Source organism: Centruroides sculpturatus, unplaced genomic scaffold (assembly GCF_000671375.1).
Source record: "Centruroides sculpturatus isolate CEXI.00-Female unplaced genomic scaffold, Cexi_2.0 scaffold754, whole genome shotgun sequence".
NCBI classification, from domain to species: Eukaryota; Metazoa; Arthropoda; class Arachnida; order Scorpiones; family Buthidae; genus Centruroides; species Centruroides sculpturatus.
The window spans coordinates 173,327-200,703 of NW_019384868.1; the positions used below are offsets into that span (position 1 = coordinate 173,327).

At 28.8% G+C, this 27,377-nt stretch overlaps 1 protein-coding gene across 1 annotated transcript in view; it reads left to right on the forward strand.

Moving 5' to 3' along the window:
* Positions 1–27,377, forward strand: part of LOC111630799 (epidermal growth factor receptor substrate 15-like 1) — a 127,229-nt gene that overhangs the window by 9,053 nt on the left and 90,799 nt on the right. The window contains exons 2-6 of the mRNA XM_023374958.1: positions 3,947–3,991; positions 22,554–22,643; positions 24,130–24,273; positions 26,919–26,966; positions 27,057–27,140. Of these exons, the coding sequence (XP_023230726.1) occupies positions 3,947–3,991; positions 22,554–22,643; positions 24,130–24,273; positions 26,919–26,966; positions 27,057–27,140 (411 nt within the window). The remainder of the gene's footprint in view (positions 1–3,946; positions 3,992–22,553; positions 22,644–24,129; positions 24,274–26,918; positions 26,967–27,056; positions 27,141–27,377) is intronic.

A 27,377-nucleotide genomic window follows, 5' to 3' on the forward strand; every position in this document is an offset into this window, starting at 1 on the left:
CAAGCAATTTTAAAAGATTTTAAAATTGGGCTTGTAGCACATTGCTTCTAAAGCTGTCCTGAAAACATTGAATTTTTTCCAAAAACAACAACATGTTCAAAAAACCAAGGAACTGCTTTCTTGAGTGAATCATTTGTAAAGCACGTGAGTTGTTCACAGCCCGGCACACATATTTGTAAAATCTAAGTGACGCGTACAACATGGAATTCATATAAAACAGAAAAATCAACAGTGTTATGGGGGGTGACTGTATCTCATCCAGTTTTGCAGTACCTTTTAACAAACAAAAAAAATGAACAATTTGAATATCAATTGACTCCAGAAGTGAATGTTTTAAATTTGTTCAAACAATTTATTAACATCTTAATCGTTTTTTAATATAATTATTTTCTTATTTTACAATTTAATTTATAATTATATTTACAAATTCTATATATATATATATAATTATATTAAAACATTAAATGCAGACAGATTAAATAATAGCTTCATTATAGAGATTATTATAGACAGTGTCAACCCATTCCATTGCATAGGGGATATAGCAGATGACCAGATGAGAGAGTATTATTTAAGTTGTAATTTGTGCAGCTAGATGGTCAAAGAGGTTAAGGCATCAGTCTATTGCTCTGGGGAGTCATTTTAAGTAGACCAAAAAATCCAGTAATTTTTCATTTAATTGTAGTCTATTTACTTACCTCTCTTAATGTTATCAATTGATTATCATCATCAGTAAAGATGTTTCAAAATTATTATATACAGATTCTACTGTATTTTATAAATGTGTAATATTTGATTGTCAGATAATTTTTGATCTTATTTATATTATGTTTTAAGTATAAGAAGTTTACTGATTTTCCTAAATTAATTTTAATACCTATTAAATATTTCATACATTAATTTAATATACTTATGTTAAAGAATAAAATATATACACGATGTTGATACAGTAGAGCATCAATTATCTGACCCCCAATCAACCATCACATCGGTTAACCGACTGTTCTAGTTGGCAAATTCAAATGTCTGCTAGTGATGTGGCGCTACAATATTTGGCTATGTCTTGGCTATTTTAATAGTACTTTTACGTGTTTTAGCTGGCAACATGGCTTGACCATAAAAGGGAGCCAGTATTTAAACGAGGCTTAATTTTCTAATTTTTAACGATACAATAGCGATGATTATTATTTTAAAAAAAAATTTGTTAGGATTAACATCAATGAAAATTCAATGCAATGTAGGTTAATAGCGATATACTAATATACTAATTACATGAGATATACTAATCTACTATACTAATAATGTATTTTTTCATATTTTTCAGTTATCTGTTTTTTTCAGTTATCTGACTAACCCCAGTCCCCAATTGAGTCGGATAATCGATGTTCTACTGTATTTCAGAAAGATTATTTATAGATATTAATTAAAAGATAATGCAAGATATATCTTTATAAATCAAGCATTTTTTATGAAAATAATAATTGTTATTTTTAGTTTCTTTTAGAGATATTATTTTGTCAAATATAAGACTGGTCATATATCAAAGATAAAGCAACAGATTATTTGAAACTTTTATGATAATCAAATAATGAATAAGTAAATGCACAAATGAAAGTTTGATGGTAGAATGTTGAATAAATACATTTAAAATATAATAAATTTAAATTTTTTATACCTGTTGATACAGTGCTTCATATAGGGGTGCATGACTCCCAGCTATCTAAATTCAAAATAATGTTATGCATTAGAATATAAAAATCTTAATAAAATTTAAAATAGCTGCATATAGAAATTAAGTTAATTTATATTATATAAATTAAACCTGAAAACAAAATAATAATTATTTTTATTTCAAAAATTAATCTATTAAATTATATATAATTTATAATCAATTTTATACTTAAAAACCATAACAACTTATTTGAATAATTTTAATTTAATTGTTTACTAATTTTTAAGTTTTTTAATCTCATTAACTGATGAAGTGGCACTGCAACAAAGCAGACCATCTAAGCTATTACTTTGATATTATACACAGAACTCAATGTCAATTGGGCAAAGCAATTTTTAAATTTGGGTTTACATAATATTTCTTTAAGTATAAATAAAATATTTGATTTAGAATGTCTGGATCAAAAGATGAAAATGTAAAAAAAATTCTATACAAATAAACACTCATATAACTGGATATAGTTCTTAAACTCTAACACCAAAACCCAACAAGGAAAAAGATTAATAAGTATTATTTATTAAAACAATAAATAACTACTGTTTATCTGTTTAACACCAATAGACAATAGTTATTTCTTGTTTTAATGGATAACATTTTGATGTGATGATCTAATCATTTTTATAAATATTATTTTCCTTGCTTGCTTCCTTGGATTTTGGTATTGGAGTATTTACTCAAAAAAGTTCTGAAAACAATGATTTATCAAATTAAACAGTTATTCTGGCTTCTTATTGGTATGAGTGTCTTTTTGAACTGTAATAATTTAACTTATTCAAATCAATATCACATTAAGAATTTCATTATTTTCATGAAATGTGGTGAAGTAACATATTCAATGAAGTGAAGTATGATGGACACATTGTAATAAAGAATTAAATTTCTCTTTTCGACAATACATCCATGATGTGTCTTTACACAATTTGTCCCCTCTCACGCAGATGAAGGATAAGACAATTCCACAGCAGAGTCGACTTTTATTTGAGGCTTCTTGTCCACCTTCAAATGTAAAACAGTCTGTTGTATCCCTCTAGTGGCGGCAGTACAATTAAAAAACAATTTACAATTTTTAAACTTTGGCCAGGACAATTTAATTGTAATAAATTTATTACAATTAAATTGTCCTGGCCAAAGTTTAAAAATTGTAAATTGTTTTTTAATTGTACTGCCGCCACTAGAGGGATACAACAGACTGTTTTACATTTGAAGGTGGACAAGAAGCCTCAAATAAAAGTCGACTCTGCTGTGGAATTGTCTTATCCTTCATCTGCGTGAGAGGGGACAAATTGTGTAAAGACACATCATGGATGTATTGTCGAAAAGAGAAATTTAATTCTTTATTACAATGTGTCCATCATACTTCACTTCATTGAATATGTTACTTCACCACATTTCATGAAAATAATGAAATTCTTAATGTGATATTGATTTGAATAAGTTAAATTATTACAGTTCAAAAAGACACTCATACCAATAAGAAGCCAGAATAACTGTTTAATTTGATAAATCATTGTTTTCAGAACTTTTTTGAGTAAATACTCCAATACCAAAATCCAAGGAAGCAAGCAAGGAAAATAATATTTATAAAAATGATTAGATCATCACATCAAAATGTTATCCATTAAAACAAGAAATAACTATTGTCTATTGGTGTTAAACAGATAAACAGTAGTTATTTATTGTTTTAATAAATAATACTTATTAATCTTTTTCCTTGTTGGGTTTTGGTGTTAGAGTTTAAGAACTATATCCAGTTATATGAGTGTTTATTTGTATAGAATTTTTTTTACATTTTCATCTTTTGATCCAGACATTCTAAATCAAATATTTTATTTATACTTAAAGAAATATTATGTAAACCCAAATTTAAAAATTGCTTTGCCCAATTGACATTGAGTTCTGTGTATAATATCAAAGTAATAGCTTAGATGGTCTGCTTTGTTGCAGTGCCACTTCATCAGTTAATGAGATTAAAAAACTTAAAAATTAGTAAACAATTAAATTAAAATTATTCAAATAAGTTGTTATGGTTTTTAAGTATAAAATTGATTATAAATTATATATAATTTAATAGATTAATTTTTGAAATAAAAATAATTATTATTTTGTTTTCAGGTTTAATTTATATAATATAAATTAACTTAATTTCTATATGCAGCTATTTTAAATTTTATTAAGATTTTTATATTCTAATGCATAACATTATTTTGAATTTAGATAGCTGGGAGTCATGCACCCCTATATGAAGCACTGTATCAACAGGTATAAAAAATTTAAATTTATTATATTTTAAATGTATTTATTCAACATTCTACCATCAAACTTTCATTTGTGCATTTACTTATTCATTATTTGATTATCATAAAAGTTTCAAATAATCTGTTGCTTTATCTTTGATATATGACCAGTCTTATATTTGACAAAATAATATCTCTAAAAGAAACTAAAAATAACAATTATTATTTTCATAAAAAATGCTTGATTTATAAAGATATATCTTGCATTATCTTTTAATTAATATCTATAAATAATCTTTCTGAAATACAGTAGAACATCGATTATCCGACTCAATTGGGGACTGGGGTTAGTCAGATAACTGAAAAAAACAGATAACTGAAAAATATGAAAAAATACATTATTAGTATAGTAGATTAGTATATCTCATGTAATTAGTATATTAGTATATCGCTATTAACCTACATTGCATTGAATTTTCATTGATGTTAATCCTAACAAATTTTTTTTTAAAATAATAATCATCGCTATTGTATCGTTAAAAATTAGAAAATTAAGCCTCGTTTAAATACTGGCTCCCTTTTATGGTCAAGCCATGTTGCCAGCTAAAACACGTAAAAGTACTATTAAAATAGCCAAGACATAGCCAAATATTGTAGCGCCACATCACTAGCAGACATTTGAATTTGCCAACTAGAACAGTCGGTTAACCGATGTGATGGTTGATTGGGGGTCAGATAATTGATGCTCTACTGTATCAACATCGTGTATATATTTTATTCTTTAACATAAGTATATTAAATTAATGTATGAAATATTTAATAGGTATTAAAATTAATTTAGGAAAATCAGTAAACTTCTTATACTTAAAACATAATATAAATAAGATCAAAAATTATCTGACAATCAAATATTACACATTTATAAAATACAGTAGAATCTGTATATAATAATTTTGAAACATCTTTACTGATGATGATAATCAATTGATAACATTAAGAGAGGTAAGTAAATAGACTACAATTAAATGAAAAATTACTGGATTTTTTGGTCTACTTAAAATGACTCCCCAGAGCAATAGACTGATGCCTTAACCTCTTTGACCATCTAGCTGCACAAATTACAACTTAAATAATACTCTCTCATCTGGTCATCTGCTATATCCCCTATGCAATGGAATGGGTTGACACTGTCTATAATAATCTCTATAATGAAGCTATTATTTAATCTGTCTGCATTTAATGTTTTAATATAATTATATATATATATNAAATATAAAAATAAGATTAAATATGAATGAGAAGTGAATGTAAACAATAACAGTAAATAGACACTTATATGTATTGTAGGGTTTTGTGAGAACCGAGGGGTAGCGTGCCGATCTTCTCCTCACTTATCGGCTTCTATGTCAGGGATGGACTGGATTAAGTGAATGGGAAGGGTAGTGAGGTCGTGACAAGGTGTTGGTCATACTCAGAGATGACACATTATTAAAGTTTGGAATAACATATTTAATTAATGAACTATTAAACAAATGAATACAAATCTAGACTACAAAAAGGGAATAATCCAAAATATTTTGGAATCACAACAAGAATATACGGTCGTCGATATATTGTTTGACATCTAACCTATACAAGGCATAATATCTTTTAAGTTTTACTCAGTGAATCGATAACTGAGAGAGTGAGAGTTAAAAACTCGAAAGGATTACCTTTTCTAACCACGGCGATCAAGATTTTGGCAGCAGATAGGTCAGCGTTCGGAGCAGGGAGTCAAAGAGTTCAGCCCGAAGTCTTCCCTTTGGTGATCGCACCGAGGTGTGGGTGCGACCCCTTTTCATTTGTCTCTCGTAGGGGGAAAAACTCAGGGAACGTCCTGATGTAATTCCACGCAAGTTCGATGGGTCAAGAGAAGTTTTGATTTCTGACAATTAGTATAAACATTTCGGCAGATTTATTACTTTTGCTATCCCGTATTATCACTCTTTCTAGTTCATAAATTTGATAACAGGTGTCAAACAGACAGAATTAATGGCTGAAGGTGACTAAGATTAGGATATGTATTGCAACCTTAGTAATAATTGTTCATTTAGTGGGTTATCCAATCGGTTTTATCATTGTTAAAATTGGTGGAAGTAATAAGTGAGGGGGTTGGTTTGGTTCGGACTCCACTTGTAGGTGACCTTCCAGGTTACCCTCTATTGTACATTGATTTGATGTTTTTGTTAACTGGCATGTTAGTTTGAAAATGGCAACGAAGGTGCAAATGAATTATCCCCGGGAGAGGGGAGAAGTTTAGCCATTGTTCGAAATGTCTTTGAAAGAAGGAAAGGTCAATTATTGATGTGATGTTTAAAGTCGAGGTTAAAGGTTCTTGTGGGAACTGGAGAAAGAAGGGAAATAATGACAAAAAAAAATTGTAATGTTTTAAGGTTTTAAAATTCCCAAAAGAGTTCAAATCCTCACAGTTAGGTCAGGGTGGGGAGACTTTCATCCTGTACAAAAAGCAAGTTGCAGATATTTTTTCCAATGGTCAGGATTCACTGAGTTAGAGAGTTGATAGGACAGGCTATAGATAAAGAAGAATTCCAAGTAGAAGGTTTAATACTGTCTCTGGGGGAAAATGGACATTGTATAGTGATGTATAGTGTTCTTGGAATGCTAATCTCACAAGCTCAGTAATAGATTTGTTTTGAGAGATGGCTGTAATATGTTCATTCATTCATTCATTCATATGATCTTGATTTTTGACAGACTGATCAGGTCTTTTCAGTCTCACTTCACCTTTTGAGTGCCATTCACTCCATTGTTGAGCGAGCTGTTTTTGTGTCAAAAATGTAGTAGATTCATGTTTCATTACCTGTAATGATGTGCTTTACAAATGATTCACTCAAGAAAGCAGTTCCTTGGTTTTTTGAACATGTTGTTGTTTTTGGAAAAAATTCAATGTTTTCAGGACAGCTTTAGAAGCAATGTGCTACAAGCCCAATTTTAAAATCTTTTAAAATTGCTTGACAAGATCCAAATGAAATTGGAATGTGTTCAATAATGTCCCTAATTGTTAAATACCGATCATTGAGCATCAAATCTCTGATGAGTGATATGTTGTTCATTAATTGAAATGGATGGTCTACTAGAGCGTGGTTCATCTTTCACACATTCTCTGCCTTCCTTGAACATATTGTATCACCTAAAAACTTTTGTTTTTGACAGATAATTTTATTGTGAAAACAAAATTTAATGCATATTGTTTGCTCAATTATACTCGACATTTTGAAAAATCACCAGTGCTAAAATTATTTACACACAAAACAAGTGCAAATGAAAACAGACAATGACATATGGATTGCTGCTAGATGTTAATGGAAATTGTACCAAATAATGAATAAAATGACAGCAGCACCCTCTTGCACACACGCAGTTTAAATGAACCATTCCTGATACTTTTTGGTAGTATATCAGATATAAATTGCATCACATAAATTTTATTTAATAATTTCATTATTAGGATGTACAAAAATGAATAAATTGAAATATTATTTTAAAAAAAGTAAATCAGTATACTATAACTAAAACATTAATTAATTTTCAGTAATATTACAGTGTATATTATTATTTTAAATTAAGAAGATAATTGTTATATATTGTTACAAATAATGATAGCAGTTTTTAAGAACAAAAAGTAAAAATTCAATAAAAATTTTTAGCATTGGATAGTTTTACTCTGTTATAAATTGCAACAAGAACAACAATTTTAAATATTTATTGCAATTCTTCATAAATAATACTTTGATTGATAATACTTTAAATTTGTTAGTGAAATTTCCACAAATAAACCTGTTTGATTGAAGTCATGATTGAATGCTCTTTTCTTTCATTTAAGAAATGTGTCAGAATTTGCTGGAAAAATACTTTATGGCCTGGGTTGATGTACAGTTCTTTATTAGTAATTGGATCACTTTGACAAATGAGTCTGTAGAGTTCTGTTACTACCATTTGACTCTCCCAAGAAAAACTTTTTGTTTGATGTCTGGTTGATGTTTGCTTTTGGAGCCAGACATAAACATAAACTTGGAAAATTCCAAGGGAATCTCTAAAACTTTTCTATGAAAACTCTCAGGGAAATACTGTAGAATTTCCCATTTGGTCCTCATCCCTTCATTTTAAGGGATTTGGTTGGTCTAACAATGCTCCAATCCAGAGCTGGGTCAGTAGCTAACATCCAGGTCTGCCTCAGTAGAATGGCTGACCATTCTGGTGATGATGCGTCACACTAAGCTGACCTCCTCTGGAAAAGTATAACCTCCCAAGCAAAGACAAAATTGCTTTGTCATTTTGCTAATCTACACGACAATGTTGTTTAATTCTACATTATACAAAATATTGCTTTTAGTAAAATATTGCTTGATTTTACTTTAACAACAATGTAAACTTAGCATTCTTTAATATTAAAAAAATGTAAAAACAAAAATATTTTAAGTTTAACTGCATTATATGTTATCATATTTATTAATTTAATTTAATAATGTATGTTTTAATTTTGAAATATACATTTTACATTTAATAAACTTTAAAATTTGAGAAGAGAAACCTAAACATTATTCATCAAGATACAAAAAGTAGCTTATTTATTGGCTTATGTAAAATATGTTTGTCTTTTACTTTTCATTAAGCAGTGTTGATGCATAAGTTCTATAGTTTGATATAAAATATATGCAAAAATAACACATTTATTTCAAACCATAACAGCTGTCTTATAGAATAATTTTGACAGTTTGGAATAAATGTGCATTTTGATAAAAAATGTTTGATGCAAATAATATAACAGGATGATGTGAGTATTGTTTTAAACAAATTATGATGCAGGATTTTAATCAGGCTATAATATGGCTGTTTAACTTAATAATGTATTAAGTAATTTGGACTAAATGTAGCAGTTAATCTGCCATTCTGTATTGAATTTAATGATTACAAATAAATAAATTCAGAATATTCTGGAAGAAAAAAATCAGTTTTTTAACTGGTTGAGCAATTAATTGGTCTAGAAGCAAAGATCAGACAGGTGATGTAAAATGACAGCACATCTGCGTGGTAAGCAGAAGTTGCAAGTTTGATTCCATCCTGGATTGATCTTTTCTTCTAGACTATTTAAATTAATTTATTTATTTTTAATTATTAAATTTAACACAAGATGGCAGCTTAAACAACTATCTTTAATCCAAATTACATATCCTATAATTAATTAACCAAATTAACTTATAGCACAGTTAAAATCTAGTAGTAGGTATAACCCCAACACTACTAATTATAAGGGACTTTGCTTCCAGACATATTTAATATGATAATATGATTTAATATTTAATATTTAGACATGCTTAGGAAGACCATTTATTTTAAAATCTGTTAGAAGAATTTTTCAATACATATTTAAATAGAAATTTTTTAAAAGAAGATTATTATAAAAACATACAAGTTCAAAACAACTTCATTAGCAAAACTATTTTATGAAACATGATTATTCAAAAAATTAGATTAAATTATAACTAAAAGTAAACAAATAATGCAAGATATCTAGAAAATGTAAATGATCAAAAAGCAAAGCTATGAAATACTAGTTAAGATAAAATATTATCGCATAATTTAACATAAATGAAAATTTTAGTATTTATGAAACCATGCCGGTAATTGTTATGCAACTTGAACACCAATTATATAGTGTATTCACTCATTGCATAAATGAAAATTTTTAAAATTAAAAATACTATAAAAAGGAGACCTAAAATTGTTTTGTTTGTAGGAAAGGGTTAAAGGACATTGGTTTTGTTTTTGATAATTCCATGAACAAGGAATTTATATAATTTATAGATGACTATGTCTATACTAAAAGATAATTCGGATGGAGTCAGAAATTTTTGTAATTTTAATAAAAGTTCAATTAGAAAATATTATCTGAAATAGTTGTTTATGTGAAACAGTTTAAGAATGCTATTATAACACTTCATATTGATAAGCATCATTATGTAAACAATGAAGATTATCAATATAGATTTGTTTTACATAATTTTATGAAGAATGAAATTATGTTGTTACTCAGTTTATAATGTCAATAAAATGTGATATTTCTGTAATTAGGACAGCTTGTTATGAAAAAGAAATAAGAATAAGTATTTGTTTTATGTGTATATTATTCCTTTTTCACAACAAGCTGTCTTAATTACAGAACTATCGTGTTTTTGGACATTATAAACTGAGTAACAATATAATTTTATTTTTCAACAATTTCAAAATAAAACACAAACATTAATATATATGTGTGTTTTTACTAAAGAAATGTATATATTGAAATTTTTAAGAGGCCTATAACATTATAATTTATGTACTGTTTGGAGAAAGTTTGGTTAATAACATTATTAATGTAAAGGGTTGCAATTTGCTACCATAATTAAGAAATTATTCAATATAATTTTTATTAAAAGTAAAAGTTGGTCAATGATATTTATAATAAAATACAAAAGATATGTGTATTGAAGATATAAAATTATTTTCATTTTCCTCTTCTTTTAATTTTAATAAATTATTGTTGTGAATTATGGTATTGGCATTCTCACCAGAGCCATCCTTTCTCCAGGGCTTGAGCCATCATCCAAAGAGACTGACTAGTTAATGCAATCTGAGGGTTTTGAGTAGATAAAAGCCAGTTAGTCAAGATGAGTACCAATCATCTGCAATCTAGTTTGGTGATGAGGATGCTACCTTAAAGATTCCAAAAACTTGCCTTCTGTCTAACTTTGACCATTGTTTTTGAGACTCCTAATGAGCCTTTTTGACTAGTGGCAACAAGTATGAACTGTCTCCATTATATTTTTAAAACTTGGCCAGGACAATTTAATTGTAATAAATTTATTACAATTAAATTGTCCTGGCCAAAGTTTAAAAATTGTAAATTGTTTTTTAATTGTACTGCCGCCACTAGAGGGATACAACAGACTGTTTTACATTTGAAGGTGGACAAGAAGCCTCAAATAAAAGTCGACTCTGCTGTGGAATTGTCTTATCCTTCATCTGCGTGAGAGGGGACAAATTGTGTAAAGACACATCATGGATGTATTGTCGAAAAGAGAAATTTAATTCTTTATTACAATGTGTCCATCATACTTCACTTCATTGAATATGTTACTTCACCACATTTCATGAAAATAATGAAATTCTTAATGTGATATTGATTTGAATAAGTTAAATTATTACAGTTCAAAAAGACACTCATACCAATAAGAAGCCAGAATAACTGTTTAATTTGATAAATCATTGTTTTCAGAACTTTTTTGAGTAAATACTCCAATACCAAAATCCAAGGAAGCAAGCAAGGAAAATAATATTTATAAAAATGATTAGATCATCACATCAAAATGTTATCCATTAAAACAAGAAATAACTATTGTCTATTGGTGTTAAACAGATAAACAGTAGTTATTTATTGTTTTAATAAATAATACTTATTAATCTTTTTCCTTGTTGGGTTTTGGTGTTAGAGTTTAAGAACTATATCCAGTTATATGAGTGTTTATTTGTATAGAATTTTTTTTACATTTTCATCTTTTGATCCAGACATTCTAAATCAAATATTTTATTTATACTTAAAGAAATATTATGTAAACCCAAATTTAAAAATTGCTTTGCCCAATTGACATTGAGTTCTGTGTATAATATCAAAGTAATAGCTTAGATGGTCTGCTTTGTTGCAGTGCCACTTCATCAGTTAATGAGATTAAAAAACTTAAAAATTAGTAAACAATTAAATTAAAATTATTCAAATAAGTTGTTATGGTTTTTAAGTATAAAATTGATTATAAATTATATATAATTTAATAGATTAATTTTTGAAATAAAAATAATTATTATTTTGTTTTCAGGTTTAATTTATATAATATAAATTAACTTAATTTCTATATGCAGCTATTTTAAATTTTATTAAGATTTTTATATTCTAATGCATAACATTATTTTGAATTTAGATAGCTGGGAGTCATGCACCCCTATATGAAGCACTGTATCAACAGGTATAAAAAATTTAAATTTATTATATTTTAAATGTATTTATTCAACATTCTACCATCAAACTTTCATTTGTGCATTTACTTATTCATTATTTGATTATCATAAAAGTTTCAAATAATCTGTTGCTTTATCTTTGATATATGACCAGTCTTATATTTGACAAAATAATATCTCTAAAAGAAACTAAAAATAACAATTATTATTTTCATAAAAAATGCTTGATTTATAAAGATATATCTTGCATTATCTTTTAATTAATATCTATAAATAATCTTTCTGAAATACAGTAGAACATCGATTATCCGACTCAATTGGGGACTGGGGTTAGTCAGATAACTGAAAAAAACAGATAACTGAAAAATATGAAAAAATACATTATTAGTATAGTAGATTAGTATATCTCATGTAATTAGTATATTAGTATATCGCTATTAACCTACATTGCATTGAATTTTCATTGATGTTAATCCTAACAAATTTTTTTTTAAAATAATAATCATCGCTATTGTATCGTTAAAAATTAGAAAATTAAGCCTCGTTTAAATACTGGCTCCCTTTTATGGTCAAGCCATGTTGCCAGCTAAAACACGTAAAAGTACTATTAAAATAGCCAAGACATAGCCAAATATTGTAGCGCCACATCACTAGCAGACATTTGAATTTGCCAACTAGAACAGTCGGTTAACCGATGTGATGGTTGATTGGGGGTCAGATAATTGATGCTCTACTGTATCAACATCGTGTATATATTTTATTCTTTAACATAAGTATATTAAATTAATGTATGAAATATTTAATAGGTATTAAAATTAATTTAGGAAAATCAGTAAACTTCTTATACTTAAAACATAATATAAATAAGATCAAAAATTATCTGACAATCAAATATTACACATTTATAAAATACAGTAGAATCTGTATATAATAATTTTGAAACATCTTTACTGATGATGATAATCAATTGATAACATTAAGAGAGGTAAGTAAATAGACTACAATTAAATGAAAAATTACTGGATTTTTTGGTCTACTTAAAATGACTCCCCAGAGCAATAGACTGATGCCTTAACCTCTTTGACCATCTAGCTGCACAAATTACAACTTAAATAATACTCTCTCATCTGGTCATCTGCTATATCCCCTATGCAATGGAATGGGTTGACACTGTCTATAATAATCTCTATAATGAAGCTATTATTTAATCTGTCTGCATTTAATGTTTTAATATAATTATATATATATATATAGAATTTGTAAATATAATTATAAATTAAATTGTAAAATAAGAAAATAATTATATTAAAAAACGATTAAGATGTTAATAAATTGTTTGAACAAATTTAAAACATTCACTTCTGGAGTCAATTGATATTCAAATTGTTCATTTTTTTTGTTTGTTAAAAGGTACTGCAAAACTGGATGAGATACAGTCACCCCCCATAACACTGTTGATTTTTCTGTTTTATATGAATTCCATGTTGTACGCGTCACTTAGATTTTACAAATATGTGTGCCGGGCTGTGAACAACTCACGTATTTGTAAAATCTAAGTGACTCATACAACATGGAATTCATATAAAATGGAAAAATCAACAGTGTTATAAGAGGGTCGACTGTATGTTAAAAGCATCAACTAATGCTTGAAATCCAGTTAAAGTAACCAATTTATCATAAGAACAAACATTTTCAAGAGTCTTTAACAGCCATCTTCAGATTATAGAACGTTACATAGAATAAAATTCAAAAAACAAAATTTAAATGAAATAGAACTTGTTAAATTTATGCTGATGATTGCTTGCATAAAAGAATGTCAAAGAAAGATAAAATGAAATCAAAATAAAGTGCAAAACAATATAACAGGGAATAAATAAAGTATATATAAAGTATAAGTACAAATAAAACACAAATATAAAAATAAAAATAACTAAAAATATAAACGAGCAATTATTTATTGTGACATCATCATAATGCTGGGCTGCAATTTTTAATTAATTTAATTTAAAATATATGCTCTCCACTTCAAATTATTAGTAGTGTCTTGTCCCTGTACATCATTCTTTTCCTTTAACAATAGAGTTGTGCCAGTCATCTATTAACTGCTTTCAGAGGAAAGTTTTGAATTGAAATAATGTGACTTCTGGTTTGCATCAGAAGTTTGTATATAGTTAATCGGGGTCTCCTGCCCCTATGGTTTCATTTGGTCTCTGATTTCATCTATCTAACTCCATTCTCAAGATTAAGGGAAGACGGACAGACAACAGTGGGAATTTATAGACCTATGATTTTTTCAAATTGCAGCCCAATAAGATAATAAATATTCATAAATAGTCTTCCAAGCATGCAATACTGAAGATGTGTTCTTAAAATGTGCATATTGTGTTTGTTTATTGTAATTTTCTTGAATATTTTTCTAATTTCCTTCACTAAGTTTGGTATAATTTTGTTTTTAGTGTATTGTGTTAGTCTACTTAGTTATTATCTAATGTTATTTATTTGTGTTTCTAGACAACTTTCCTAGGCAAGCTTATCATTTGTCTATGTTTTGAAGTGTGTTTTTGTAATTATAGTTTAAGGCCATAGTATGTAACTATAGTAACTGCACCAGAATAGCTTACTATGTCTGTAAGTGTTAATTCTGATTGAATGTGTTTTGGTAATATTAGGATTGGTCCAAAAGTTCCTCTCCTAACCTACAAAGAGTGGTATTGGAGAAATAAATTAGAGTTACTGTTCAATTAGAGTTAGTCCTCCAATAGGTCCTGGTGCTGCAGTGCATAGATTTCCTTGATATAGAAGTCTTTGTTGAGGGTGTGAAAATAGTGGGTTCAACTCATTTTGCCTCAGTTTCTCATCGTCATGAAAATGAAAACCAGAAAGGTGACTTTTTATGTTTGGGAAAAGGTGATAGTCTGATGTTACTGGATCTCGTGAATAAAGGGAAATGCTGAACTTCTACCAAGATTAACATGCAGTAAATCTGCATAATAAGCTCTGGTGATTGATTGACCATGTGACAAGAAATCCAGTAGCAGTATTCCTTTGCTATCCCAAAAAACTGTGACTGTCAATTTTTTAGCGGATAAGACCGAGGTGGTCTTTTTTTTGTGGCAGCGAGGAGTTGTGCTTCCATTGCCAAGATTGTTGTTTGTCTCAGAAGTGTAATGATGAGCCTATTTTTATTCACAGTCACAAATCACAGCAGAAAGTTCACTGGATCTCTTTTGTACAGTTATATTTTCTCAAGATATGTCTCAACAAGCAAGCTTTTGTTCTGGAATCAAAAGTTTTGACTACCCAATATGCTGAAACTCTTGTCATCTCCAAGTGTTCATGTGTGATCTGTTTAATTGTTATAGGCAATAAGTCTAGTTCCTTTGCTATTTTTTGGGTGGAAATTTGTTGGTCCTGCTTAATTAGATTGTAGATTTTGTCTACATTTTCTTTGATCATGACTTCAACAGAACAGCCAGGACAGGCTCATGTTCAATGCTTTGTCTTTCACATTTAAATTTAACTGCCCATTTCTTGACTTGCTATAGGGAGAGACATCCTTTCCCAGTGTATGTACTCTATCCATGTCAAGAGCATATGCTGGAAAATGCTAGATGTTGAACAATGAAACTTTCACTTTAATTGTAACTTAAATCATAAATATAATTTAAATTGCAATAATATTTTAACGTTTTTAACTGTAAACGAAAAAAATATATATTTAACAATGAAACCTAAAGAAAATTCCGGATGTCATGCCAACAGATGAGGGGCTTTTGCCCAAAACGCATATCGGCATATAGAGGATTCACAACAAAGATGATGTAAAATGCCTTGTGTCTATTAATGCATCTAGTAGTGAAGAAAAAAACAAATAAAGGAAGACACAGTCTCGAAAATACATACCCTATCCATATGAATGTCTTTTGGACTTAACACCTTAGAGATATTTTATCACAGATTAAATTCCTCTAGCATCATTTTTCACTTCTTAAAGTGTCGGTGCTGCATTTGTCGCTGGTGACTGGCAGATTTTTTGAATGCCATATGTTGGCCATGCCTGTCTAACCCAGGCATGGCCAACATATAGCTCGCGGGCCAGATTCGGCCCATCTAATGAATTTATGTGGCCCATGATTGATCTGTCAATATTAGCTACTTAAGTCCAAATATCTCGACAAAAAATTCTGACGGCTAAGAAAGAAAAAAAGAAAAGAAAGAAAAAGGTCAACAAGTAACTGTGCTATTAGAGTTAATGCTCCATTACAAATGTCTTCAGCACAGTGTAGAATGTTGATAATGCACAATAATGTAAAAAATGTATCTGTAATTTCTATGTAAAATTTAGTCTCTACGGGGTGACACCACAATGAGATCTCGCACCACATTAAAACTTGCTAGGGCAGCCTCTGGTTTGGCCCGTGAAAAAAGTTTTCTTTCCAATTCGGCCCGGGGGCAAAACTGTTGGCCACCCCTGGTCTAACCCATAAATGCAGATCCTATTACAAAATAATCAACACCTAATCCGTTGCCGAGGGAGTTTATTTAAAAAACGAACATTTTCGATCTACTTCATAGATCATCTTCAAGTTGAAAAAAACGAATATGGAATAACCACAAAGAATAGAACATTAAATTTAAAATTCAAAAATATCGACAACTGAGTAATTAAGTAAAATAATTAAAGTGTAAAAATACCAATTGTAAAAATAAATAACATACAACAATAAATAAGTAATAGTACAAGTCGTTAACAGTTAACAAAAATTATAAATGCTCTCATAACGTGAATTGCGAATCAAGTCGTCATTCATAAGCCATTTGTAAGTCTTTTAATAGCAAACTTCCATGCTGAGGGTAGGCCCTCTGCATCTCTGCCGTTTATACATCTATCATCAAGTTTGCTTCTGTATATTTCCATTTTTTCGGCTGTCTTTGCTAAAGTTGGAGAGTGTATTTGCTTAATGATTTCAGCTTCTTCCCATTCAACTATGGAACCTTGGGCTTGAGCCATCTGGGCCAGCACAGTTGCATTTGATTTTTTCCTAACATCATATTTATGCTCTCTGACCCTTACCCCCAATTTCCTCGTTGTAACTCCTATGTACTCTATTTTTAATCCTAATTAATATACTCGTATGGGATCTTATAAACTCCTGCTTTATCTTCTTTCTTAATATCCCCTTTATTATTTCTTAGAATTTTAAATAAATTAGGAGCTCGTTTTAAAATCACTGTTGATTCTTTTATGTCCGCAATCTCCTTCATAACGCTTCTTACATTTTTGTTGTAGGTGAATTTTATGTATTTACTAGGTCTTTGTTAAGAGACCTTTGTATCCTTTATCTCAAAGTTTCTAACAATGCCGGCAATTATGTTTTTCCTGTAGCCTAAGGATTCGGCTATCTGTTTAATCCTGTCGATTTCTTTGTCTCTGTCCATAATATTGCCACAGTATAAAGGACAATATTATGGACAATAATATTGTCCTATTACACTGGACAATAAGTGAGCTGAGAATGTATCACAACCATTTTCATTTTCTCTACATAAGTGCTTAAGTGCACACATGCTTATATACTTAAAATCAAGTGTTTATAAATTAGCCATCTCTGATATGGGGAAACAGATGCTACTTATACTTCATTTCTTCCCATAGACTTTACTAACATGGGTGGCCTTACTGGAAATTTGTGCTTCTGTTGCATTGCTCTGTGATTCATTGAAACTACTAAGCTTTTTTATCATGTCAAGATGATAACTAGTGAGAGAGTTATTACTTTTATGATGGTGTTGGTAGAATGTATCCTATATGGCATACCTATTGGTACTTAGCATTATATTGGGTCCAGGATCAAGGCATAACTACATAACAAACTATTATTATGTTTTTGTGCTGTTCATATATGTATCCATGTTGAAGAATTTCCTGACTACAAGACAAGTATTTAGTACAGTAATACCTCGACTTACGCGAAGCCGGAGTTACACGATTTTCAAATCTCGTCGATTCGTCTTTTGTTTGAGTGCCACGCAGCTCTTGATTACTCTCCCCGCACACTATTGTTCAGCTTACATGTTCGGACGTGTCGCGTGGAATCGACACATAGCTACAATTTATTTTGTATTATTTATTTCTGTGTTTGTTATATCTACGGATACTTGAGAGACTCTATGTGGTGATTTCTTGTAACCATGAACAAATCAAAAGATGAGATAAGATTGACGAGAACATTTATTAGCTTACATACATCCGACTTAGATTTTACAGAAATTGCGAAATTATACCCTGACTTACACGGTTATTGCTTGGTCCTACCTATCGCATAAGTTCTGGGTATTACTGTATGTCAGTTTTTGTTTGTGATGGGTATGTGCTGTTATGAAGCCATAATGTTTCTAGACTTATGTGTAGTGTATGTGTTTTGATTCTTGTGCAAGAAAGGACTACTGGCACAATAAGCATTTTATCCATTCTCCACAAGAGCTTTATTTCATGGGAAAGTTCTGCATATTTACTAATTTTTCTGTGTATATTTTGTATGTTTTGAGTATTTGGTACATCTATGTCTATGATATGTGATATTGCTCTGTTTGTCAATGTATGTGATGGATTATTTTGTCTTTGATTATGGACGTTATCATATTATATTTTGTATCTGTTTTCTATAATTGTCCGTGGTGTGTATTTAAATATACAACCTCACTATAAACTGGAACTGTAGAGTTATGAATCACACCTAAATTCAAACTTTTCAGCAAAATGAGTCCAAAATTTTAAAGATTGAACATTTTTGGCCACTAAATTTATCGGCCTTCCTCAGGAAATACAAATTGAAAAACTGTTTTATAAATAGAACGTAGCTGCCTTGTAAATTTCTAAAAGAACGAAAATGGCTGTGACATATTGTGTATGACGTATATTATGAGTCTATATAGTGTTTCCATGCAGATGATACATAAATGACATCAGTGTTTATGTAGGTTCCATCAGTGTGTATTTGTAATATTGTAAAGTACTATTTAATTTGTTGCTCTACAACGAATTTTTCTTAGAGAGCCGGGACCTAACGGGTACTTTACGCGGGTTCGCGTTTATTAGTTGCCAGGCCTGGACTTTTAGCGTGCACCGAAATAAATTAAGGACAAAGTTAGTCACAAAAAAATCTCAATAATAAAATGTTTAATCAAGTCTAACAAATACTATGTACAAGTTTTATAAACAAACAACAAATTTATTAAATAAAAAATCAAATCACAATCAACCCGACAAACTTAAGTCTTATTCTAACTTAGAACTATTCCCCTTGGAATTCCGACAAAACAAAATTCAACTCTTAACTTAGATACAAACTCTCTTATAACTATCAATCTTAACCGTCACCTCAATTAATACTCGGAACCTTTTCTTCTACTCAAGACTTTCCTATTTTCAAATCATCAAAATCGAACCTTCAATCTCCTACTAGGATTTCCTATTCGACACCTTGTTCACTGCTACCAGCAGACCAACGCTTTCGGTTCAGGAGCTCACCTCGTCTGTCTTCACTTGAGCTACTGTACTTATAGTCTGAGGTGACGTCACAGTTCTAATTGAGACACTCCCCTCATTTACATATCTACACGTAACATTCTTGTTTTCTCTTCGTTATCTGGTAGCTTATTTCTCGACAATACTTTGTTAACCTTTTACAGCATTTCTTTAACAATTATCGGGATGTTTAGTTGAAGGTTACACAAGTTGAATTTACTGGTTATAGCAGTATATTCGTTTGTGAATGGTTGTCTCTTTAATTCTTTGGGTAGACTATCTTACAGCATCAGGTTAATGAATTCTTTTATTATATTTTTACATATGCATTTCGAACTAGTTTCACATTTCCAGTTCCTCTTCAGTGTTCTATAAATTACAATTATAGAAATTAAGTTGACAAAATATATACAGATTAAAAAAACTAACAAAGTATTTAGGTATTTAGGATTAAAAAAACTAACAAAGTATTTAGGTAAAATCCTTAAAGGTATTGGTAATGTGTTTATGTTGTGTTACCAAGTAACACAACATAAACACATTACCAATACCTTTAAGGATTTTACACATTTCTTTTTTTTTTTACTTTAAAGATTTTGGTGTGTGTTCTTCCCTCAAAAAGCACCTGAAGTAGTTTATGTCATGCTGTAACATCTCCACTTTCTTAGTAAGAACTCCCGATCTGTTTTTCTTATCCATTGTATTCCAATAATATGTTGAATTTTCTGGTTATAGCTGTATACAAGTTCCTAGAAAGTCTATTGTATACTGTATACTGGTTATAGCTGTTACACAAGTTCCTAGAAAGTCTATTGGGATGTCCCTCTCTTCAGTGCGGACTTACAATTCTGCCGCTCGGGCGTGCACGTGAGTGTGAATGCTAGCTATGGCACTGTCGTTTCGTCGTCGGTGAGTTGGTTAATCTCTTATCTTCTCGTTTTGAACGTTCTGGGGTGATGGGTGAGGAAACCTTCGTCCTAACTAAACATAAGCCCCAAACAAAAATATAATAAAAGCAAAATACTGTAAAAGTAAAATAAAAATAAAGCTCGGACTTGGTTCCTTACAATATGGCTGCTTGGTGTGTAATAGTTTGTATTTGTGTGCAACATTTTGAATATTCACATTTGCTATTTGATTGTTTTGATGTAAGTAGTCTGTTTTAAAAGCCTGCACCCAGATATATGTTGTATAGTTTTGTGCATGACATGGCATTTCCTACAAGTATCTTTTAAAATGTATGTTCTGGAATTTTTTTGTATTTATGACCTGGTCTTGAATGACAATTGTGAACCCTTCCATATCTCCAGAGAGACATTCATGAATCAGCCAGCAGTTTGATGTGGTTCTATCAATGTGATTCTGATTGAGATCATTAGGGTACTTATCATGAAGCTTCTTCAAAGTCCAAGTCTATTATTATTATTTATTTGGATGAGGATTCTTTGAAGAAAGAGCACTGTTATAAATTTTTTTTCTGTCTGTTTATTATTTAATAGTCATTAGCAATTGCCACTTTTAATCTGCTATTAAACATCAATATCAAATTAAAAATTAAAGTTTTTACATATTAAGTTACTCAGAGTAAACAAGGTTGCAATAATAAATTCTTTCAAATCTGTGAAGACTTTTGATAATAATAACCAAGTTTACTTCACATTTACTATATAACAATGATCTAAATCATTTATAATTATTAGTTAAAGAAAATCTCTTGTGTTTATTCTGTGATAGAGAGACTATTTGGTTTTTTATAATGTTTTAACTGATTAGATATGCTTAGATATTGTGGTAAATTAATTTAAAAGTATTTGACAATTAAAAGGAAGCTTTCTGTCGTGCAGTAAAAGGAATATTTGTGCAGGAATTCTTAGATTTTTATTAAAATTATGCACAGAACACATGAGGAGTGTTCAAAAAGTATTGATAATTAATTTTTCCCACAGAAACAAATAAAGATCAGGACATGTCTTGCTGTTTGGGAGGTATAGGGAACCTTCATGGACATACATGAATTTTTTCCTTCTGACAGAAAGTGTTAGAAGGAAAGTGCTGGCAGTCAGTATATTATTGAGTGCTTGTAGTGAGTGCCTGTTGCATTTTTATTTGCCATGAAATGGTTGAAATGACTTAAGCAGTGCTATTTTATCAAATTTTGCCAGAAGCTTGGTGAAACCAAAGTTGAAATCATTTGGAAGACTTTGTAGTAGGAACTTGGCAGCTCCATCATGATAATACACCTGCCCATTCTTCGAATCTGATTCAGACTTTCTTGGCCAAATGTATCATTCCTCTACATTGTCAGGCTTCTTACTTTACCAATCTGGCTTGTGATTTTTGGCTGTTCCCCAAGCTAAAGATACTGCTGAAAGGAACATGACTTGAGTCGTGAGAAGACATTATTCAGAATGCAATGACATTCCCAAAGAGGCCTTCCTGACATTGCACTTTTCCCAGCAATTCCTCCAACAATGGAGGAATTGCTGGGAAAAGTGCATGCACACCCAAAGAGATTCTACTTTGAAAGAGATTAGGATTTCTGATCTCTATTGATCATTTTTTCCCAGTCAAATGATTGATACTTTTTGAACACTCCTTGTATAATACATTTTTATGTCAGCTGGCTAGTATAAATTTCTAAAATGTAACTGATAATGCATAGAAATATATTCTGTTATGTTGTTAAAATTTTAAAATTTATCATGTTTAAGTTATGTTGCAGCAACTTAGAATGTTTCAGAGCACACTGCTTGGGATTTACTAATATAACTTAGTTATATTCTAATATTTGTTATACAGTTATTAAATGATACATTAGCATAGCATGTAGCGTTGTAATAAGTATATGCTTTGATTATACACTGTAATTTAAAATCTTTTTAATTATAAAATGCATATTTTATTACTTTATATAAAGTTTAATACTTTATTATTTGAAATATATTTTTAATCTGAATTATTTTTGAATTGTACTTTATAGTGTATTAAGTTGTTATTTTTTATGAAATAGGTTGACCCTGCAGGTACAGGTTGTGTTAGTGCTATGGAAGCTGCTGCATTTTTGAAAAGATCTGGTTTATCTGATGCTATTTTGAGCAAGGTTAAAGTTTAAAATTTTGTACTATTAACCTTAATAGATTTTTTTTTACAAACTTAAAAATTTTTTTGTTTTTTTACTTATGCAATGTTAAAAATTCATCAAAGAAATGTGAATACGATTTATAAATTATAATATAAATATTATCTATATTATTGATAAATATTTATGTATGAAAATTTAACTACCCAGTATTTATAACACTACACAAAATGTGTGTAGTTTTATAAATATACTACTATTTTTAATATTTTAAAATTAATATATATAAATTTTAAAATATTGTAAAGAATGAATGAATGAATACAATAAAATTGATCAAGTGAAGTGTATAAATATTTTAAATTAGTTTTTTGTCAATGAAAAAATATCAAGACTGAATGTGTTTAACAAATTGAATGACTTTTGTTATATTCAAAATTTTTATTTATTTGTTTATTCTTTTGAAATTTACTAATCAGTGACTATTATTATAATTCGTTATTTTATATTAATAGTTTTTTTTTTTAATATTAAGATGTAGAAATTAAATAAAAAATTTAAATAACAAACATACTCTTAATGTAAATTCTCTAGTTCTTGAGTCTAAAGATTTAAACAGTGAGAAAAAATATAAACAAGAATTGTTACATTACAAGATTTTAATGTAATGAATTCTTAACAAATTTAACCTCACTTCTAAAATGTAATTACAAAATTATATTCTTTGTTCAAATTGAATTCTAGTAAATTAGATTTTCTTATTGATTACATTGCTTTTAAGCAAAGTTAAGAAGAAAATTGTTTGTACTTCTGTTATAAAAAATGCTATTATTTTGTACTGAATGGTCTTTGCAAACATGTTTTAGTTGAAATAATGTGGATACTTTGCAATTTGTTATTATTTTTTAATGTATTTAATATGATTAATAAGATAATGCTTAATTAAAATTTAATTTACTTAATTAAATTATTTTAAATTTCATAAAATGCATTTAGAAAATATTTACATATAAATTTATTATTTACATGTAAGAAATATAAATTCTTACTTATAAATATAAATATATGTATTATATATANTGTGTTCATAAATAACTGTATTATATACGAATAAATAAAATGCTGTGATAATTTAAATCAGCATAAATTTTGAGCTTTTGTTTTTAGGCTTCAAGCAGATGGCGTTATATTGAATTAGTGTTAAGCGAGACAAGTGGTAAACTATGATATATCATTGTATTTAATAACAGTTATTTATTATTGGAAGAAACTCTGACATCTTTATAACTTTAAAGTTAACTGATTGATCTAGTGAGAAACAGCTTTTTGAGATACATTTTTGTTTAAAGAGAGTTGAACATAAAACTGAAAGGTACTCAAGGTAGCTTATCTAAAAATTTGTTTGCATTTGTAAATATCCAAAAGCTGTTCATCACTGACTCAATCAATTATTGTAAGATGTAAAGCATTTTTTTCTACTGTATGTTTTAATTTACTTTTATTTCAGATTTGGGATTTATCTGATCCTAATGGAAACGGCTTTTTGGATAAAAGAGGATTTTTTGTTGCTCTTAAACTTATTGCTCTTGCACAAAGTGGAAAAGATATAATAATGGCAAATATATCTGTTCAGATAGCAGCACCTCAGATGGTAAAACTTTTATATATAAATTTAAACGTGAATGAAAAAAACTGATGAAATTAATAATTATAAGGAAATAAACTCTTAAATCAATAGATTTGTTTAAAAAATAAATGTTTTTGATTATCTTAAACAGTCACCTTTAAATTGTTTCCATCTTGAAGTTGACTAATTTATATATACCAATAAATAGTTTTATATACATACATATTTAATATATGTATAATGTACAGTACATACAGTAAGACCCTGCTTAATGTGGGAGATGCATTTCTAGGTGACAAAGTGCTAAACGAAACAACGTTAAATAAGGCCATTTTAACATAGAGTAAATAGGGATAGGGGAACATACAACTGAAAATAAAAAAATTTTACTTAATTTTAAATTATTTTTATATTAATTTGTATAATGATATATGTTAAATAACACATAAACATATGCACACAGAAATGTATAATAATATATTAATTAGTTCATTTTTTCTATATTAATAGTTCATTTTTTGTGACAAAGATCCCGACTTTTCTGAAATTCTTGTTTTTTTTTATTTTTTGCAATAAAGTTGTGAAGTTTCATTTATCGCTTTTTTCTTTCCTTAAGCAAATGTCGGTAGCAGAAGATCGCATTCAAAGCGCCTCATTTTTCTTTTGCACTTCTTTCAAAATCTGGATCATTTGCTACAATTTGATCAATGATTTTGGTTATCGTTACCAAACTTTTACTAAGGAAATCTGTAGAGAAATTTTTTGGGTTCTTCATTTTCAGAATCACTATTTTCCAGTTCTACATGGATTCCTTGTTCTGCCAGTTCTCAAAGGTCATCATTGATAAGACTCTCACCAGAAACCTGTGGTAACTCCTCAATATCATGTTCGCCTACATCTCCTAGTCCTGCTATATTGATTAGGTTGAGTTTGATCAACCTAATGATACAGCAATAAGCTCTTCTTGTTGAGAATTCTTGGATTCCTTCAGCCATAATTTCTTACACATTTTGTTTGTGCATTTATCAGTTAATTCTTGCCAAGCGAAGCCAATATTGCCTATGGCATCCATAATGTTATATTTTTTCCAAAATTGCACCAAACAAACATAGATTTAAAGAAAGTACATCTTTTTGCCACCTTTTTCTGATTGGTTTGTGTTCATAAATAACTGTATTATATACGAATAAATAAAATGCTGTGATAATTTAAATCAGCATAAATTTTGAGCTTTTGTTTTTAGGCTTCAAGCAGATGGCGTTATATTGAATTAGTGTTAAGCGAGACAGTGTTAAGCGGGGTCTTACTGTACATAGAAATATGTTTAAAGTATATTTAATTATATGGTTAACAAACATTACAGTTGAATTTAACTCAATTTAAAAGTATAATATTTTAAATTTAAAATATCAAATGTTATAGGTACAGACAGTTAACAGAAAGTATTGTCCCAATCAAACTACAATAGAATCTTGTTTTAACGGATTGTGAAAAAACAGTTTTCTTGGAATAATGGATCTTTTTCCCCCAGGTTATGCCAAATCAATGTAATTTTACCTCCTTTTAGCAGATCCATAACAGATTAAATCCTAGCCTTTGAATAAATCTTGGGAAATAAATGTGCTATTAAAAATAAATTCCAGGTTTGAAAAGCATGGGAAACATGTTGAAGCATTGCACTCTATAGGATGATGTAGTTCAAAGTTGCAGATAAGGAATTTAACTAAAGTTGCACCTCTTGAAATTATCTAGAGTCTATTCAACAACTTGTGAACTTTTATTTATACAATTGTAATATATGCATTAAATAATGATAATAATTATTTGAATAAAATGCTGTGTTAAACTAATTATAATACAGTGGAGCACTGTTTGTCTCTCTCTCAAGGACCAAAACAGTGTATAACCTGAAAGATGTGTAATATAATGAAAATTTAGTGAAGAAGCACCAAAACATGGTAGAAATAGTTGTTTTTATAACAGTATTTTTTGTTTTTATTAAAAAAAAAGTAATATTTTTTATTGCACATATTGTTCTGAAGCTGCTGTGGCAATGGTCAAATAGATATAAATAATGTATCTAATGGACAGTAATAAATTTCAAAGTGATTTTTGTCTATTCAAAACTGAAATGTCATCTTGATATACTGTCCTATACTTTGCTGTCACAGGATAACTTGCTGCAACCATGTAAACTTCCTCTATGTTGTAATTGATTCACATCCATCATATAGCAAATAATCTACAACTAATTTCATTCTATGAGAGACAATACAGATTATAAAGTTAATTTTATATATTTAATTTTAGAAATATGAAGAGAGGGATTTGAGAATAGAATAAACAAAAATGTGCTTTTGAAATTTTGATTGTTTTATAGAAGAATAGTGTGATATTTATTATTTTTTTCAGAAAGGAAATAATGTTTCAATGAAACTCCATAATGAAATGGTCCTATAAATGAAATATTTTACCATTGAAAGTAATAGGAATGTTTTGTGACTAATATACAATAATATATAAATGTAAATGTATAAACTGTACTCCACTGTATTTCTATTTATCTTCTGTATAGGAATGTAATTTTCTTATGTTAAATGATATATTTTTTTTTAATATCCAAAACTAATAATAATAAGATTCTATTTTAAAAAATTTTAATTTTTTAGGGAGACTTATCCAGAAGGGCATCAGCTATTATTGATTGGTCTATTAAGGTTTGTCAACATACGTTTTGTAAATTTAAAAAGATAAAAGTTATTATTGAAAATTTTTATTTCATACAAAATGTTTATAAATTTATACAGCCAACTGAACAAAAAAAATATGAAGAAATGTTCAATTCATTGGGCCCTGTAGGAGACCGATTGCCAGGAACTAAAGTTAAACCTGTGAGTTTTAATTAATTAATTAGTTTTTTAGATTTATTTTTGAACTTTTTGTTGCATTTAATTTCTGAATACTTTTTTGCATTAATGTTATATTTTTCATTATATATAATAAATTAATTAAATTACATGTATTTGGATGAGATTAACATAAAATGAGTTAATTAAAATAAAAAGCAAACATTTTCTGTGGTCTTAAAACACTATCTTCTGGTTATTCAGTCTTTATACAGTAGAACA